At 36.5% G+C, this 19,151-nt stretch overlaps 1 protein-coding gene across 1 annotated transcript in view; it reads right to left on the bottom strand.

Moving 5' to 3' along the window:
- LOC111511713 (LIM homeobox transcription factor 1-alpha) overlaps positions 1-19,151 on the bottom strand; it is a 57,551-nt gene that overhangs the window by 11,512 nt on the left and 26,888 nt on the right. The window contains exons 3-4 of the mRNA XM_074172006.1: positions 1,380-1,597; positions 953-1,149 (exon numbers count right to left, since the gene is read on the bottom strand). Of these exons, the coding sequence (XP_074028107.1) occupies positions 953-1,149; positions 1,380-1,597 (415 nt within the window). The remainder of the gene's footprint in view (positions 1-952; positions 1,150-1,379; positions 1,598-19,151) is intronic.

Here is a 19,151-nt window from a genome sequence, read left to right as displayed (position 1 = left end):
GATTCAGAAAGTCTCGCGGTAACAGTGCCTGTACTCGTTGCATATGGTAAGGATGTAAGAGTTGCTCCTTTGAAATTCAAAATACTGTCATATGAGCAACATTTAGCTGGAAAGCAATCTTTCCAGTACTGGTAGTAGGTTGTTCTTCAATCGAATTAAGTACTGCTTCCCCAAGCTGTGGTGTTCGTACTTCTCGATGGCGACCACAATCCTGCGTTCTTTTGTCGAATGAACCATATTCTCGTAATCGTTGATGAAGTCGAGCAAATATTCTATGTGAAGGATGCTGCCGTTGAGGATACATTGAGCATATCTTCTAGAAGCTTCTAACCCATTCCCCTGCGACAGACCGTAAACGTAATGCATATCAGCCATTTCCTCATTTGTGTATGCCATTTTAATAAAAAGTGAATTATTGAAGTAACAAATTAGGAACAGAACAACAACACACAATTAGTATTAATTCAATTTCGATAATTCACAAACTGACAGATTCATACCAATTTAATTGTCACTATCGCTAATAGCGACCTACTAGATAGATCAGTTTCGTGTTTTCGCATATATGACGATGTATCTCTGTAGTTATTCCTAAAATAATTTTTTGCTACGAACTGGTTTATTTTGGTCAAAAAACAAAGGAGACATTTTTTGTTTAGAATAAAACAGGCTATCGGAAATAAACTTTTAAATGGTAAACAAATAATAAGACAAAAAGTTACATTGAAAATAAATTTTAGGGGTTGCGTTTTCCACCACTTACAACCATGAGGTAAACCAAATAAATTTCTGGCTAAGTGTCTTTTTGGCAGTACAAAATGTTTTTTCAATCGCGAGGAATACATGGATAGTTTCTGAATTCAATTATACAACTCAGATTCATCTACCTTATGTTATAGTAGAAAAAATATAATCAGTCTCTTATAGATTCCTCTGTTAGCAATGTTATTACCTGAACTATTCGAACGCTCAATCCTGTGTCCTTTGCCAGAGTTTCTCTTACTTTCCTACAAGGTTTGGAGCTAACTTCAAAAGAAGCTTTGAAGGCTCTCCTTTGTTGAGTAGTCAAAATTGTTCTTGGCCTTTTTGGTCCTCTTCGACCATCGTGAGATCTGCTGGATGGTATAAGTTCATCGCAAATGAATTCTCCTGAAAATTTAACAATTGTGTATGGTATGCTATCAGTCGTAAATTGATTTATTATATGAAAAATCAATCTTTCCAGAGAAATTTCCAATAATAATTTCAAAATATATCGTGATGTTTGTGAACTTCGAGATGAAGAAAATCAGCAATCAGACTTACAAATTGAAAAAAGGTGACATTTCATCAACAGTTTTCAAATGACATGTTTTTTTAATGCCATTGTATGACCCTACCATAACCAAATCCTTGCATCATCTCCACTTCTTTTTCATAATCAGCTCTGCAGAACAATTGTCCCTGTTTGATGACGTACAAATCTCCTTTTTGTAGTCGTATTCCACACACAACGCACACAAAACACCGTAAGTGGAAAATATTATCGCTAGCTCTCATCACCAATTCTTCCGGGGAGACTCTTTCAGAGCATCCAAGACATTTCTTGATAAATAATCTGAAATATGAACAACTACTATACCTAGGTGCATCAGACTAGATTCGTGATGATATTGAGTAAAAGCCGAATTGAACCGGTGAGAGTTTCGATGATGGGTTATACAAGTACAAGAAATACATACAAGGACAATTATACAAATTTGAAAAAAAAAGTTGGGGATATATTAACTGAAAAAAGGGAAAGAGAAAGTGAAGGAAACAAAAAGCGAATTAAAAAAATGGTTTGAATTATTATTTTATCAAAATATCTTCACCGAAGAATAAATAAAAGAGCAATTAAAAGAATAAATAAAAGAGCAGAAAATAGAATGAATTGATAATATAATAAAATTTCAAATGATCTCTGTCTTTTTTATCTGTTTGTGAGTTTGTAAGCGCTAGTTTATGAAGCGGTTTAACAGATTTTGGTGAAAATTACTGGAGATTTTTATTTTTCAAACATCAAACCATTATTTTAACACTTCAACACGTGTTTCGATCACCAAGTGATCATCTTCAAGAGGAAACTTTGGTGAGTTTTTCACTGATGTGTTTTGAAAAGATCAACTTTTATTCTGATCAATTCACAAACAAAAATTGTATATCAATTCAAGGACTCACGTCGAATTTTTGTTTGAATTTGTTTGACAAAACTTCTTGGTGAATGCTACTAAAGGTTCGGATTTCCATTGACTAAAACAGTGTTAACAGATTTTAAATCTATGGAAGAAAAAATATAATTGAAATGAAAGAAATAATAAAACTATACTGAAATAGCTTGACCAATATATTTGGATGACATACACAAATAATGTCAAAAATGAGATGACTTTACAAAAATGGAATAAAAATTGTGAGAATACTAATTTGTAATGAGATAAATGTTGTAATCTGAAACTGAAATGAATTGTGTAATGTATTGAATGATAAATGAAATGTAGATTACATACTAACAATAAAATAAAAATGGAAAAATTGAAACATCCAAATAAAATATGACGATAATGTATTTGAAATTTTTAATTTCCCTTGTTTTCATTGTATTATTGTTGTTGGGATAAATGAAATCAAAGAACTTCACAATCAGAGAATTAGGTATAAACTGCTGGCCAATCCCAACGGGTCTAGATTCTTCTCGTCGGTAGCTAAAACTGTCATTCAGAATTTCACAAAATTCACAATTCCACCCGTCATCGTAATCAAAAAGTGCACTAATAAACCCGCATCAGAATTTTGCAGTCTTTTCAATCTGTCTTACATTCAACCTGTCTCGCATTCAGCCTATTCCCAAAAAGGGCAAGAAAAATCTTCTAAATAAATATAGAGTAGTGGCTTTGCTGTAAACCACCATATGCTTGAAAATTTGGAAGGCGTTAACATCTTGACCGATTATCTATATGACTTTTGGAAACAAAGATCAACAGGTGACCTTCTATCGTATGTCACCCATATTTGGAATAACGCAATCAAGAAACATGGAGAATCAAGAGCTGTTGCGCTTTATATTCCTAAGGTCTTTGATCGTGTGTGACATGAAGGTTTGCTGGCCAAACTTCGATGCCATGGCTTGTTTGTGTATGACTCTTCAGCTTCCTGAAAAAACGTTCCTTGCACGTGGCCGTTGATGGATATAACTCAAATACTTTCACTATCAACGCTGGTGTTTTCTAGGGATCCATATTGTCTCCAACAATCTCTTTATTGTATATCAACGACTTATTGGGAAAAACCAAGAATCCAATAAGTATATTGCTTTGCTGACGACAGCCCACTTGTCTCATTATTCCATTTGGATTCCAGGACATCGGCAATGGAAGCACATCTTCACCGGCAGCAGGAGGTTACATATCTTGATGAGGATCTAGCAGTGATTTCGAATTGGGGTAAAAGTAACTAGGTTCAATTCAATGCCACAAAAACCCAGAAGATAAATGTATCCGAATAGGATATAAAAATGTCAGGTCAGACAATTCCACTTTTTGCTTCGATTAGTTTGTTGGGGTTTAAAATGGACACCGGTATGTCTTGACATAATCATGTCGCTGGAATTGCAAAGACTGCTTCTCAGAAGATTGGAACACTGTTCCGAACCAGAAAACTGTACACACCTCTGCAACTTTTGATGCTTTATAAAGCTTAGATCAGACCTTGTTTGGAGTATTGTTCTCATGTATGGAGCTCTGCCCCCAAACATACCCTGGAGTTCCTGAATTCCATCCAGAAAAGAGCTATCCGCCTGATTGGAGACGCGAACGTCACGTGCAACCTTGATAGCCTGGAACATCAAAGAAAGGTTGGAGATTTATTTGTCTCTATTCTATAGATACTTTCACGAGAGGTGTTCAGGTGACTTGGCACATTTGATTCCTGCAAGAGCGGTACATATCAGAAATACGCGGCGGACTGTGGCTGCTCATCGTTTTGAGGTTCAACTCACTACACCTCGAACTTCACTGTTTGAGAAGTCTTTCATCTGAAGAACTGCGTTTATGTGGAATAAACTTCCTGAATACGTTATTCCAAATGGATTTAATTTCTAGAAATTCAAATCCAATGGGAACTGCTTTTTTCGCACAGGCACCACTCTAAGAGCGCCTTAAGGATTTTCCTGTAGTGCTTGTATTTTATCCTTATAAAAAAACATCTAACATATTGTTTCACCCATTTAATATTTCATTTAGATTTTAGGCCAAATTGATATGTTTCCCTTACTATTACAAAATTTTAATTTATGACATTAAAAATAAAATAAATGCAATAAAAATTAACTGGCGCTCCGGGGCGACTTCATTGATTCCAGTGGCGCATTTGCTTTTTCAGCTGCAGGAAAACCCGGAAAAACCTGCAGCACCACATCATCTGAAGATCTTGATCCAACAATGTCCTCTCTCTCATAAAACAAAATGTAGGGTGTCTCCAGAGGCTCCAATAAATTCAATGCATCGCCAGAACACTTCGTGACACGACTATCGTCAAACTTAAACCAGTCCGTTTCTTCTTTGACCAAGGCGTAATAATGACCACGTTCAAAGCCAGAACCACAGTGAACAATGACTGCATGAATATTATAACAGTGGTCTGCTAGGTTGAAATGTTCATCTATTTCGAACCTTCCAAACCCTTACTTATATTTTTTTTAATATTTTTTATTCATCAATTTCTATTTTGTCCCCTTCATTACCCCTTAGAAATGATACAATTATGCCAGCGTTTTTTCCATTCGTCGAAGTAGTTCTGATAAGCACTTTTTGGCATGCCTTTGAGTTCTCTCAGAGATTCGGTTTCTATCTCCTCAATCGTCGCAAAACGTCATCCTTCCATGAGTCTATTCATTTTGGGGACTGCAAAAGTCGCAGGGGACAAATCTGGTGAATGCGGTGGCTGAGCCTTGATTACGGTGTCCTTTGAGGACACAAGCAATGACGAATAAGCAGCTGCATTATCGTGATGGGAAAGCCGTGAATTGTTTCCCCACAATACCGGACGTTTTCTTCGTACGGCTTCTCTCAAGCGGCGCATAACTTCAAGATAATACTTCTTATTGACTTTACGACCATGTGGCAAGAACTTCTGATGCACTGCGCCACGTTGATTGAAGAAAACAATGAGCAAATCCTTGACATTTGATCAAACTTGGCGTGCTTTTTTGGCTTGGCTCTCCTGGGCTCTTCTATTGGAACGATTGGACCCTGGCTATGATACCATATACCCATGATTCGTCAACAGTTATGACCCTTTAGGCAGCTTGGCTGTCCTTGTTCATCTTTCACTATCCGAACTACTGCGCATGCTGTTTTTGGCGAGTACATTGGCTTGGGATGTAGGGGTTGAGCAAACCAGCCATCGGATGGCTGCTTCCACGTAGCCCCGCTGGATACGGGAATGACAGAATCACTTGTGGTTATGTTATTCCTTAATTGAATGGCATCCCAACGATGACCTGATCCTAAGGTGTGTGTATCCGTGCCAAGAGGATGAATGACACTGAGCTCATCAGCTGTCTCAATGAAACCTTCGAGATACCGGGCGCCCTCTCGTCGTAGCATCGCCTTGTCACGGTAATGCGGGGCTCTGTCGTGATTGATCTTCTTTCCATAGCTACTCGTGGGACTTTTATAAACAGGGTGAATTTAAAAATTCTTTCTGACGCTGAGTCTACTGAGGAAATGGATGTCGAGATTACGACTCCAACTGACCTCCTTGTAAATTTAGATCAGGAGCGAGTCTACAGAGGAGATGGATGTCGAGCTTACGACTCCAACTGACCTCCCTGTAAATTTAGATCAGGAGCGAGAGCTTCTCAACTCTTCAACTCCTGATCCAATAACTGAACCTAAAAAAAAGGTTTGGTGGTGCAGCCAGGAAATGACCGAGTCGTCTCATCAAGAGCGGGGTACCTTATGAAACCGCCTTGCATCAAATTCTTGAGCAGCGTACGCAGAATCTGTCTCAGGTGGAGGAACAAACCCCCATGAGCAGGTCAGCAAACGTTTGCGCTCAAGAGGTGATTCACCAAAACCAAAGGCAAAAAAGCCCTGCACGGTTGAATCTGAGGCATCGTCAGGTGTAGCTGACGTGCCAAAACCCTCATATGGGAAGGTTGTCGCGGGTATCAAGGTGGGAATCTTGCACCTTGACTATCTGACTACCTCATTGACGATGAAACAGCAGAGCATATACTTTGTTCCTGCCCCGCTGGGGACCGAATCAGGTTTTTAGAGTTCGGTAGATCCGTACTCTTACCATCTGACCTGAAAGACCACTCACTATACAACCTAATCGGCTTCGTTAAGAATCTGGGTTTTTTTGGTCGTGTGTGAATAGGTGTGAGCCACAATGAACCCTAGCGGGTTGCATTGGAGGGTTGAATAGACCCATTCACTTTGGACCTAACATAACCTAACCTATGACCCTTTTGAACAAATCTGAATTACCGTTGATGTCATTCAACAATTCCAGAGCGATGTCATGCGTCAGTTTTTTTGATAAAAATTCAGCAATTTTGAAACGAACCTCTCTGCCACATGCTTCATGCCCAAAATTTCGGAAAAAAGCCAAACGAAAAAGCCACTTTCTCAACATTTTCATCGGTTGTTGGACGATCTTCGTGAATGAGGCTCCCAAGGCGGTCAGTTACAAAGCTAAGCTTCGACATCAACCGCTGACGAGGTTCATACTTTGTCTTTCACTGCAAGGAAACTAGCTGAAAACCAAAAGCTTTTATGATTCAACACCAGACAGCGCCGTTTTTAAACGTCATAGGTATCATCACTGCTGCTAGGCTGAACCACAAATGCATTGCTGAACATGAGAGTGCTAATTATATAATTATAGAAAGAAATTTACAAAAGCATCACGATCATATCTCCTCTACTCAAGTCAATCAGTTTATACAAATTCTGCTCCTCATACTCGTATTTACCAACATACTGACTGAAATAAATGGAAGCACTTAGAAGCACCTGATACTCCAAACTTATCTTTCTTTATTTTTACTCAGATAACTATCAACATTGTATAGGGCTTTGACGAAAATTTTAATTTTATCATTTATGAATAGTTTTGGGGTAACCAAAAAAAGATATGAATTCAACTTCATTGTTCCTGTGATGCATAAAGCAACAATGCACCGATATTACTCACACCTGTAGCATGAAATACAGAGGGTGGAAAAAACGACGATCGTGATCGTAACACGTGACGCCTCTGACTTGGCACATCTCCGCCCTTAGGGCTCTTTAACTATGATATATATGCGAGGAGTGCATCGCGTAGGGGACTGTAGAGGGTGAAATTGTGTCTTCATTCTTCAAGGGGAAGTCGACAATATTGGTGTTATAATTTCCACCTAGAACAATTCCATGGCATCAAATCATACGGAAAACCTTTGATGAGGGTTGATTATTTATAAAGGGAATATATCATTGATTGTTAGAAACATAGGTAATATTTAATTTCATACAATTATAGAAATTTTCATGAAGAAAGTGACAAATTCTCAGTCACACTGTTTTGAATTTTTTTCCAGCTGTTCCTCGTTATATTTCGTCAGAATTTTGGGGATCTCCATAGTCCTTCTTTATATTCGCTTTGTTTTGTACTTCCTGCTTCACATCGACTTTCTGTTACAGATTATAAACAAAGATGTAATGAAGCATTAATTGAAATTGTTAATCCTTCATGCAGCCTTTCACTGAATCGATTGTCATGTGAATGTATTCGTTATGGGAACGATATTCTAGAATCGTTGAATTTTTTTGAATTATCAGTATTATCTGAAAAGTTGATGAGCAGATTATTTTGCAATCGTATTACGCCAAAATTTACTCCATTTCTTACATTAATTGCATCATGACAGGACAGACAATGGGATATTTGAAGTGTACTTCAAAAGACAAGGGTTTTCCTCAGATGAATGCTTGAAAATGACATGCAAAATCTCAAAAATATGAAGAAATTGAACAGGACTTATCATCTTCAGAATATTGCCGTATCGAGTTCATCACAAGCAAGTCAAAAGCTCATTTCGTACTCAATGAGAAGAATGAATCGACAAGTTCATCGAGTATTAACGAAAAATTAACGCCAAAGAGGAATTTACAACCTCCTAGGTTGGAACACAAGAAATTCAATGGCGAGGTCAAGAACTGGATAGGCTTCTGGGGCCAATTCAATAAGATTCAGGTTGACAAAAAATTGATAAAGAAGATGAATTCCAACATCAAATGCAGTCAATGAAACCAGGTTCAGTAGCCACCGTCAGTAGCCAATTACGGCAAAGTTGCCTAGCAACTGAAAGCTAGATTTGCCAGAGATGCGGGTACGTCTCTGTTTAGTTCGTTTGATAAACTGGAAACCCAGTTGAGAGCACTTGCTGTATTCTTTGGTAGAATCTGCTCTTCCTGAAGATATTTTGAGGTTATGGGAGGGAAATCGTAACTCTGTCTCAATTAAAGTCATGGCTGGTATTTTTTCAATTTGTTATTAGATTTTTAGAAAGCGGAGGTGCAAAGTGAGGAGCGGCTAAATTTGGTTAAAAAAGGTTCTGGATCATAAAGTTAAGAAAAACGATGAAACAAGTTTTATCTAAATATATAGTTTGCAAACGAAATAGTCAGGAAACTTTGGAAACTTCTTTTGCACCACTCCCAAGGGATGGTATAGCAACTGTGGCATCCTTTAAAATAACGAAGGTTGATTATGCTGGGCCTTTCTTTCTTGAAAGAAAAGCGTGGCTGCTCTTATTTACTTATGCTGTATATAGGGCGGTTCGCTTCGAATTGGTCACGTCACGGAGGTATTTATTTTTGCATTTGCAATAATATATTCAGATAATGGCACATCCATTGTTGGATGTAATAATCTTCTGAGAAATATTGATTGAGATGAGACTTCAGAATTTTCTTTGGTCAGAAAAATTAAATGGGTTCTTAATCCTTCCACAGCCGCCTGGTGGAGTGAATGGTGAGGGCGGATTGTGAGGATGCCGATGGGCCTCATTAGAGGAAATTTAGAACTACTAAGAACTATCAACTCCTCTTTGTGATTGTGGATCCACAGTCAATATTAAGCTGCTCACTTATATTCCAGATGATGAGGAACTGAGATCTCTCACTCCATCATGTATTTCACAAGCACTCTCGAGCATTCCAATGCCTGATTTCGATACAATCTATAGAACATATTTATTTGAAAGACCTTCAACGATTGATTACTTATGCTTATGAATTTTTTAGTGCATCGTCTTTTGACTTTCCCTCTAACGCTAAATGCACACACACCGATTTTGGACGGCCGATTTTATACCGGTCGTCCAAATTACAATAGTGAACCACATGTGGGTACGGGACCTGGCACACACGCCGACCGGTGATCGGCGTCGATCACTGGTAAGCATGTGTGCAAGGTCCCGTTGCCACATGTGGTTCATTATTGGAATTTGGACGACCGGTATAAAATCGGCCCTCCACAATCGGTGTGTGTGCAATTAGCCTAACACATGGTAGGTTCACAAAAGAAAGACGTACAATACAGGAAATACCAGCCACAAACGGTTTCTCGAGGGGTTTTGTAGATGACATAATGAGGAAGAAGAAGTTTACGTTGAGAATGAACGAAATCTCGACTTTCAGAAAGGACAAAAACCAAGATAAATACATCTCAGTTCCATACCATCAATATACGAGGAATTTTGGAAAGATTTTCAAGGAACTAGGTATGAAGGTGGTTTTTAAAATAAGTCATACACTACAGAGCCTTTTGGGAAGTCCAAAAGACAAAGTCGAGAATTCGGAAAAGTCTGGAATTTACGAAATTGAATGTAAGGACTGCGATGCAAAATATTATGGACAGACAAAAAGATCTATTAAAGTAAGATATAAGGAACACATAGCACACTCAAAATATGGAAGACCTTAAAAATCAGCAGTCACCCATCATATTTTGCAACAAAACCATTCCATAGACTTCATTTCATTAAGATTAGTTAGACAAGTTAACAACAGGCAACTAGATGCCTATAAGAGTGTATAAATAAGTAAACACAATAATATTATGAATAACGATGAAGGACCTATACTATATAGCTTGTTAAAATAATATTGTTGGGTTTACTGATTACTACATACATTGATTCATTGCAAAAATAAATTTAGATAGGCAATATTGTGAAATTAATTTTTATACAGCTGAAAATTGTTTTATATACAGCTATAACAGTTAAACATATATTGTAAAATAATAGATAAGGAAAAATTGTAAAATTAATTTAGGTTGGTATACATGTATGGGTGGTACCCCTGGATGGTTTACCTGTATGGGATATCTATCTAGCATAAATAGGGTTAGCTTCGCGTTAGTTTCTAGTTTTAATCTTCCTCTTTGAAGATGATCACTTGGTGATCGAAACACGTTTCGAGGTGTTAAAATTAACGATTTGGTGCTGGGAAAAACTCCAGTAATATTCAACGACTGAGACAAAACTACAGGATACGCTTCAGGAACGAATATCTGGCGTAGGTTCGCGAGAACAGTCGTCTACTCAAGTAGGTGATATTGTATATTGTTAGAAGTAGATAATAAAAGGACGGTGGATTGGCCAATAGCAAGAATTTTTGGAGATTTTCTCGGAAAGAGATAATATAACAAAAGTAGCACGGATAAAAGTGAATAGGAGCGAAATAATTCGTCCACTACGACGATTAATTCTCTTGGAATTATCCACAGACGAAAACATCTAGTTATCTAACCGAAATAATGAAAACATATTGAAATCTGGAAACACAAAGAAGCACCGAGTACCCAAAGTAATCCAGAAGAAGAGAATAAATAATTTTGAATTATCATTATCAATAGTTCATTTTGCATTCGTATCATGCCAAAATTTATCACAATTGTGCTCCGGAATTCAAACTGAAAATTAATATTTCATTTGTACATGCATGAACTAGATCATTGAATGAAGTCAGATTTGAATTCAATGTTAACGTCTCAATATTGCAGAAATTTTATAAAATAATTTTAAAAGCCCTGTTAAATCTATTATAATCCGGTTTTCCCTTAATCAGCTGTCGCTTACTATGAACGATTATCCTCAGAAGTCGAAATTTATGTAAGTTAAGGAATAACATGGTATCACCTTTCAACGTGCGATTTTTACCACAGCAATAAAGGTAAAAGATCCAACAATATCGTTGGACCTGATCTATTTCCGAATGTAACCCCATTTAATGCTCACCCTATAACATGAAATATGAAATTAAACAGCAGTTTTGTAGTCGTGCATATTTTAATATATTATTGCGGCGTCGCTTACGCCGCGACCACACGTGTGACGTCGCTATTTAGTATGTCGCGTTTACTGTCGAACAGCTTGTTCAACAGTGGCGTCCAAAAATATTATCATTTCACTATTCCTTCGACAATAACACGGCTCTACAGAAAAAAAAATCATTCTTTGTACTAACGTTCAGTTTGCAATTTTTCGGATAACTGTACACAAAAAAGGCAATAAAATGCTTTTTCACCTATCAAGTTTGCTTTTGTAATAGTTTTAATAATTTTAATGAAACAACAGTTAATGAAAAAAGTCGTTCTGGAAGAGTATAAACCATTGCTTCTCAAGAACTCACAAAACAGAAACACCAATTGTAACTTCACCTGGTAGGTAATCGTTATTGTAGAATGAGACAAATACAAAAGGAAGAGAATATCGAATTCAAACTTAACTAGGCAAAATAAGACTTTTTTGATGTATACTTCACAAAAACACCTATGAAACCTAGGTACCAGATTGGATAGAAGTTCATTTAGGGTGGCTCGTTTTCAACTCAAAACCATGGGAATTGCGATAGGGGAAGTAACATCAAATGTGAATATGTCAGAATGTGTCCCCCTGTATACTATGGTTGATGTGTTTTTTTAATTTTTCCTGCAAATCATTGTACCAAAATTTATTCAGGTAGGCTCGTTTCATATGGAATGCACTGTATAACAACTGCGCGTGCAAAATTCCTGAAACTTTGGTGAGTAACTGACAACAGATGAATAACGAAATTCGCTAGCTTTTATTTACGACTACTGCTATCTTCGTGTTGAAGTCGGAAACTTTTCAGATCACCCTCGTAATAATGCACTTGGATCCATCCTTGAGTTTCCTTCATATTTTCAGGTTTATGTGTTTTTTAGGTCCTTCTTCACTATTTACATGATGTAATGAATCTCATAAATAGACCAAACTCCAAACATTAATAGTTTTCAATTGCAGCGCCCCTTATTCATGTTTGGATGAATCGAAACCCTCTATTGCTGTTTTCCTAGACTTTAGGAAATTTTTTGACACCGTCGACCACTCACTGAATCTTCTGGACGATATGGGAATTAGAGGTATAGCAAATTTTTTTTTTATTTCAAAAATAACCGCATCAACCACAAAGGATTATTAGCGGAGGAACAATTATATTTTATGTAATATATGAATAGATTTCAAAAAGGTTACTAAAGAGTTCAAGTTCACCACGTCTAGGGCAGAATTGAGATCACTGGGAAGTCTTGCTTCTTGTCTTTCATATTCAAAAACTTAGCACTCCAGGATAATGTGTTTCACACTGTTGATCACACCACAAAAATCACACTCCGCAGCATATTCTTTCTTCATAAGGTGTTGGTGTGTTAGTCTTGTGTGTCCGATTCTGAGGCGAGTACGAATGACTTGATGTCTTCGTTGGGCCGATTGGTAGTTCTGGAAGCGCATATCGGGATTTATCTCACGTTATTTATTTGACTCCATGGCCATCCATCTTTCTTTTCAAGTGTTTGCTATTAGTTTCTTTATGATTTTAAAGTAATCTGAGTGGGAAATTTGTTCAAACAGTGTTGCGGAAGGAGTAACTGTAACATTGCGAGCGACTGCATCGGCTTTCTCACTGCTTCTGATTCCAGTATGGGTATCCAGATTAGTTTAATACATTTTTGAATCTGCATTAGCTTGGATATCCTTTCCTTTATACGGACAAGAATTGATTTCCTTGGGTATAACTGTCTGATTCCATGAATTGCGCTAAGGTATAGCAAATAATCTTTTTAAAAGTTATATTCATCCAGTTATCATATAGCTGGAGAGGAAATTATTAAATGTGGTGTGCCCCAGGGGACGGTGTTAAGACCAAACCTATTAAATATGTACTTGAACAACCTTTTATTACAATAGTGACATCAACTCCTACATATTCTGAGTTTCGCCAATGATACTGTGTCGTTTTGAGAAGACGAAAACTGGTTTAATTTGAAACAGAAATTAGAACATGACCTTCATCAAATCAAATTGTGGTTCGACTACAGGCTCTTATCTATTAACTTTGAGGAAACCTATTACGTACCAGTCAGTAGTAATGACAACTCTCTACCAGAATATGACGAAAACTCATCTACATTCCCTTGAGGTTATGCAGAAGAAATTCATCAGATGTATCCTACGGAAAGGTTAGGACTACCCTAGCGATCTACTTTATTCAGAATCTGGAATAGTTGATCCCAGACAGCTCTTTTTTATAAATATTACTGCTGTACAGCATGAAAACAAAAAATTATTAACAACTTATCACCATAAAAATATGCTACAAGTCGGAATCATAGTATCGTCATACCAATAATGCTCAAATCAGTTGAGCAGAAATCCTACCGCTATTTAGGACCAAAACTCTACAAGTTTTCTTCCTGAAAATTCAAGATACGAATCAAATCTCAAAAAATGTATGGCAAAGATTAAATTATTTGTCAAGAATACACCACGAACAGAGATACATAGGCGAATATAAATTTAAAAATTCACTTCCACGATGGTGGATATATAGTGTCACCATTAAAGTCCACACCATATGGGAAACTTAACTTAGGCACTTGTTTGTGCTTTAAATTTAACTTAAAATGCTGCGGCCAACTGCGACCCACTGACGTTCAGTGTTTGTCAAATTAAACTTTTTTTTGAAAAAAATTGATAAAGTGCATTTCTAGATCGAGTTTAACAAAAAGTTACTTGACAAAGTTGTGTCTACGGCAATTTTATATCCATATGTCAAATTTCATGCAACTAGGATAAAGTAAACGTTTTGCTTATTTTCGACAGATATCCCCTTTATTTTAAAAAACAAGTTCGGTTAATTGTCATCAATTCATGTATACATAAGAAACTCATCATGGAGTTTAACTTTTCTAATACATTTTTACTCATACGGACATTTTTAGAGAGAAATTAAAAATTTGCTATAAAAATTTTAACATGACTGGTGCAAAGTTTCAATCACTTTGCACCAGTCATGCACCAATATTTTCTTAAACAAACCATTGATTTCGAAAAAGCAGAGGCAGCTAAAAAAATGCAAATAATTTCGATAGAACTATTATTATTATTATAAATTTTAAACAACAATAATATTATAGAAAATATAAATGGGTACAAAAAATTACTTATTGATCTAAATGAGGTTGTTAAACACTTATAGCCTACATTTCAGTATGTCGTTCTCCACGTTAAATACAAAATAAGGTCCTTCTACTGACATCTGTAACTGCATTTTTAATAAATCGGGGATTTATATTTGCACAGCACTCGCGAATGGCATTTTCCAGATGTTGTATGCCAGTAAATGGTCAAATTCGGTACACTTTTTGTTTCAGGTAACCCCACAAGAAAAAGTCTAAAGGCGTCAAGTCGGGTGATCTAGGTGGCCAATAATGTTCCCAGTTATGTCCAATAACTTTGACTCTGAACATTTGTTGGAGGGACTGTTTTACAGCAACCGTGTAATGTATTGGTGCGCCATCAAGCTGATACCATAGGTCGTATTTAATATTCAAAGGCATATTATCTAAAACTTCACTAACCTCATTATTTAAAAGGTTGAGATAACCGACGGATGATAAATTTTCCCTAAAGAAAAATGGCCCAATTATTTTGTCGTTAAGTATCCTTCACCATACATTAGTTTTGAAGGAATACTGATCACTACATTCAACTGTGAAATTGGGATTTTCTCGGGCCCACCATCGGCAATTTTGAGAACTTACCATTCCATTTGAAGATAACGTTGCCTCATCTGTCCATAAAATTTTATACGGAAACTTTACATTTTCTTCTCTCTCTCCTTGAAACCAGAATGAAAACCCCAAACAGACATCAAAATCTCGTTCTTTCAATGTGTTAATAAATTTTGGCTTGTAAGGCCAAAATTTATTCTTTAATAAATTTTTTCTAACACTTTCTCTCTTGTAATCGGTATTTTTTTAATATCGGTTATGCTCGTTTGCCCGTGTTCAATAAGTTTTAAACAAATGTTAAGTTGGGCTTCCTCATCATATTTACTTGGATACTGCTTTTTCTTATATTGATTTGCTACAGATCCTGTTTCTCTGAATTTCGACATTATCCTTGACACAGTAGTATCTAGTACTTATTCCAATAGATTGATTAGTTTTATTTAATTATACTCTGTTCAAATGTAGCTATTTCAAATTTATATCTTAGTACTCAATTTAATGCATAAATCTCATTCAATGTCAGATTCAGTATTCTCATTCCTTACACACAGGCAGATCATTTTACCTCATAAGATGTATTTTATCTGTTCACTGTTCATTTCTATATGTATATGTTACGGGCAACGTGATTAACTGGGCTTTAACAATAAGGACCGGCCATTATTGATAATGCCCAAGAGCGATGGGCAAAGTCATTAATTTATCACTTTGACCGGCCATTATCAATAATGCCCGACAGCCCGTGGTCCATGTAATAAGTCAGTGTTTGAGATAGCTTGAATTTATCACTTGGACCGGGCAGCATAAATAATTCTCTACTTGTAGCCGGGCAATGCGATGAATTGGTGCACGACAAACCCCGTTATAGCCACTCTCAAGGTTACAATCTCAAGGTTCAGTAGAAAGAGCAAATCAGGATATAGAAAAGATGGTATTTACATGGTTGGAAACAAATGAAACCACAAAATGATCGGAAGGGTTAAGATTCGTACATTTCATGACCACTCCGGCATCGATCGCAGTCCTTACGAAGCTATGTTTGGCTGTAAACTCAAAGTAAGTTTAAAATCAGTCTCGCTATCATTTGACGGGTTGATGTAGATGACCTTGAGACAATGTATAAAGATGGTGATTCCGGTAAAGGTCAAAACGTAATTGTGGATAGAGCGGATGATGCCGTAAACGAAAACAGCGATAACATAGATGAAAACTCAGCCGCTGTTACTGGTTTCTATTACGATTGAACCTGAACCCCGTTCCAAACTGGAGCAACAATCTGACGATATTCAACCAGAAAATCAGCAACCTACTGTGGACATGATAAATGAAAACCCTCGACTGGACGATCAACAGCCTTCTGAACTGGAACAACATTCTACCGATAGTCTACCAGAAAATCAGCAACCCACTGTGAGTGTGGACATAATAAATGAGAACCCGCGAGCAGCCGATCAACAGCCTTCTGCCAATATGAGCAATGAAAAGCAAACTTTTGATAATGAAGAGGTTGCATCTTTACTCAACGCAAAATCAAACGAAATTCGGAAGGCTCGTAACGCAGATAAAGAATCACTTGATATGCAAGCCGAAAAAATGTTAGCGCGTTCGAATGCAAAATTTCCTATTGGAGAAGCGTTCGAGTAAGGATACCAGATTTAGATCGAGCCAAGACGGATAGTCGTAATGTAATTGCTATTATTATATATGTCGAAAAAGAAAAATTATACACATTTGAAAATAAACACGGTATTTTGAACCAACTGTACTCCAGAAATGAGTTAACTGTGTTTTAAGAAAAGTTCATTTCGATCGACGATGTTCCTCTTCGAGGATGTGCTCGAAGAAACTCTCATTTTGATGGACAAGGCTTCCAGCAACTGTAGTGGTGACTGCAATTCAAAACGTTGTAAATGCAAGAAATCAAACATTCCTTGCAATTCCAAATGTCACAAAAGCTCATCTTGCAAAAATAAATAATTCTAAACTCAATAACTTTCTTGCGCAGTCCTTAATTATTAGATATTTCTGTTGATTTTTCTCAGTTTACTAATTTTCAAACTATTATTCTCAAGTAATATTTTTATCAAAATAGAAGTAGGTGACTAACTACTGATGTTATTACGAGGGAGGTAAATAATTCAATAAATTACCTGGACTTAACCATTACGAAAAATAACAATAAACATGAGTTTGCAATTTTCCACAAACCATCGTACACGGACATTATCATACATAATTCCTCCACACACCCGTACCAGCATAAAGTTGCTGCATTCAATAGTATGCTTCACAGATTATTGAATATTCCACTGTCTGATAGGGATTTCCAGAAAGAGCTGAATTTGATCAAACAAATCGCGATTAATAACGGTTATAAGGTAGATATCGTAAACTCCATCCTTTCTAAAAAACGACAAAAGCAAGCCATGGATCTGGTCTACCCATATTCAAGATGCGATAACGTTAGTTATAAGACATTGATATATGTGGGGGAACCAAACAGGAATATTGCCCGAATATTACCCTAAGTAAATTTATTAAAAACAATAAGGACAAAACTTTGGTGTCGGATAGATCAGGAGTATATAAGCTGACTTGTGGCTCTTGTCCAAAACTGTATATTGGCCAAACAGGAAGAACATTTTTCCAACGAATTAAAGAACATAGGAGTAGTTTTGTAAATAGAAAGACCAATTCCACATTTGCAAACCATCTTTTAGCAGAAGGACATGAGTTCAATCATGAGTACGAGGTGTTACATTTAGAAGAGAAGAGTTTGAAACTTAATCTTCTAGAATGTTTAGAAATCAATAGATTCAGGAATTCGGGTAATTTACTGAATGATCAATTAGAACTCAATAACTCTCCGTTACTGAATATATTTTTTCAAATGTGAAAATGGAACATAAGTGCAGGTAATTTAATTCGTTAGAAACTCAGGTAAAATATCAGCTACTTAAAATTCAGGTACTTCGTTTACAGGTACTTCGATTTCAGGTACTCCATAAACTATATATATATATATATATATATATATATATATATATATATATATATATATATATATATTTAGTATTGAATGTGTAGAATTAGTTGAAAGACATGCCAGATGAAGCCATTGTATGGCGAAACACGTGTTGCGTTTTTGTAAAACAATTTAGTGAAAATCTCACAATAAAGTGTTTTTGGAATACGTCAAAAGCACTACAGTTCACCTATTTTATTACTTTGCCCAAGATAGGGTGGGCATTATTCATAATGGCCAGGAAAAGTGATTATTCACGCTGTTTCAACCCAATTGAGTCGGGCATTATGAATACAGACCGGCCATTACTAATAGTGCCCGGAATTATCAAAATGTCTGTAACATATATGTATATTTACTGTAAACAATCTTAAGAGAGTATTATTATCATTATTATCCCCCTATGACGAGTCCAGAACTCCGTTCATAAACACCCTTTCACTCTTGCAGACTTATGAGTATGCGGAAAGTATTCCGCTTTTCGGCAAGAAACCGTCTTCCAAATATTCCACATTCTTTATGTAAAATATTTGTTGGATAACCTGAAGCCCTCATCGTTTCCGATTGCTCGAAGGTACTTTATTCTAACTTCGGCTCTTTCTCGTCATGTTGAAGATTCGCCTTCGACTCCAAACCAAATATTTGTCGAGTTCGACTGGAAGTTGGGGAACTTTCAGAAATGAGTTTTTGTCAAAGGCCGTCTTAATATTTGACTTTTCCTCTTCACCAGGACTTTTGATCGATGAGGCGAAAACTTTCTAATTAGTTTCTGTTTTATTCGAAAGGAATCGAATAAGAAAGTGTTTGATTTCTAGAGGAATTAAAATAGTTTGGTGCAATTCACCATACTGTTCTGAATGCGGATTGAGGGAATATTGTGTTTTTCTGAACATTTATGGATATTCAATCAATTCGAAATGAGAAATAATACTTTCTGCGATGATCTCCTAATTCTCAAAGCAGTTCTGATCTGCAGAGGCGCCTGCCTAGGGTAAATCCATGGGGGGAGGGGGTT

This window comes from Leptinotarsa decemlineata, unplaced genomic scaffold (genome assembly GCF_025532065.1).
Source record: "Leptinotarsa decemlineata unplaced genomic scaffold, Ldec_3_MD MMD2_tig00000035_RagTag_RagTag, whole genome shotgun sequence".
Lineage (NCBI taxonomy): Eukaryota > Metazoa > Arthropoda > Insecta > Coleoptera > Chrysomelidae > Leptinotarsa > Leptinotarsa decemlineata.
Note: the sequence above shows the minus strand (reverse complement) of the source record. Positions and strands in the feature narration are given on the sequence as shown.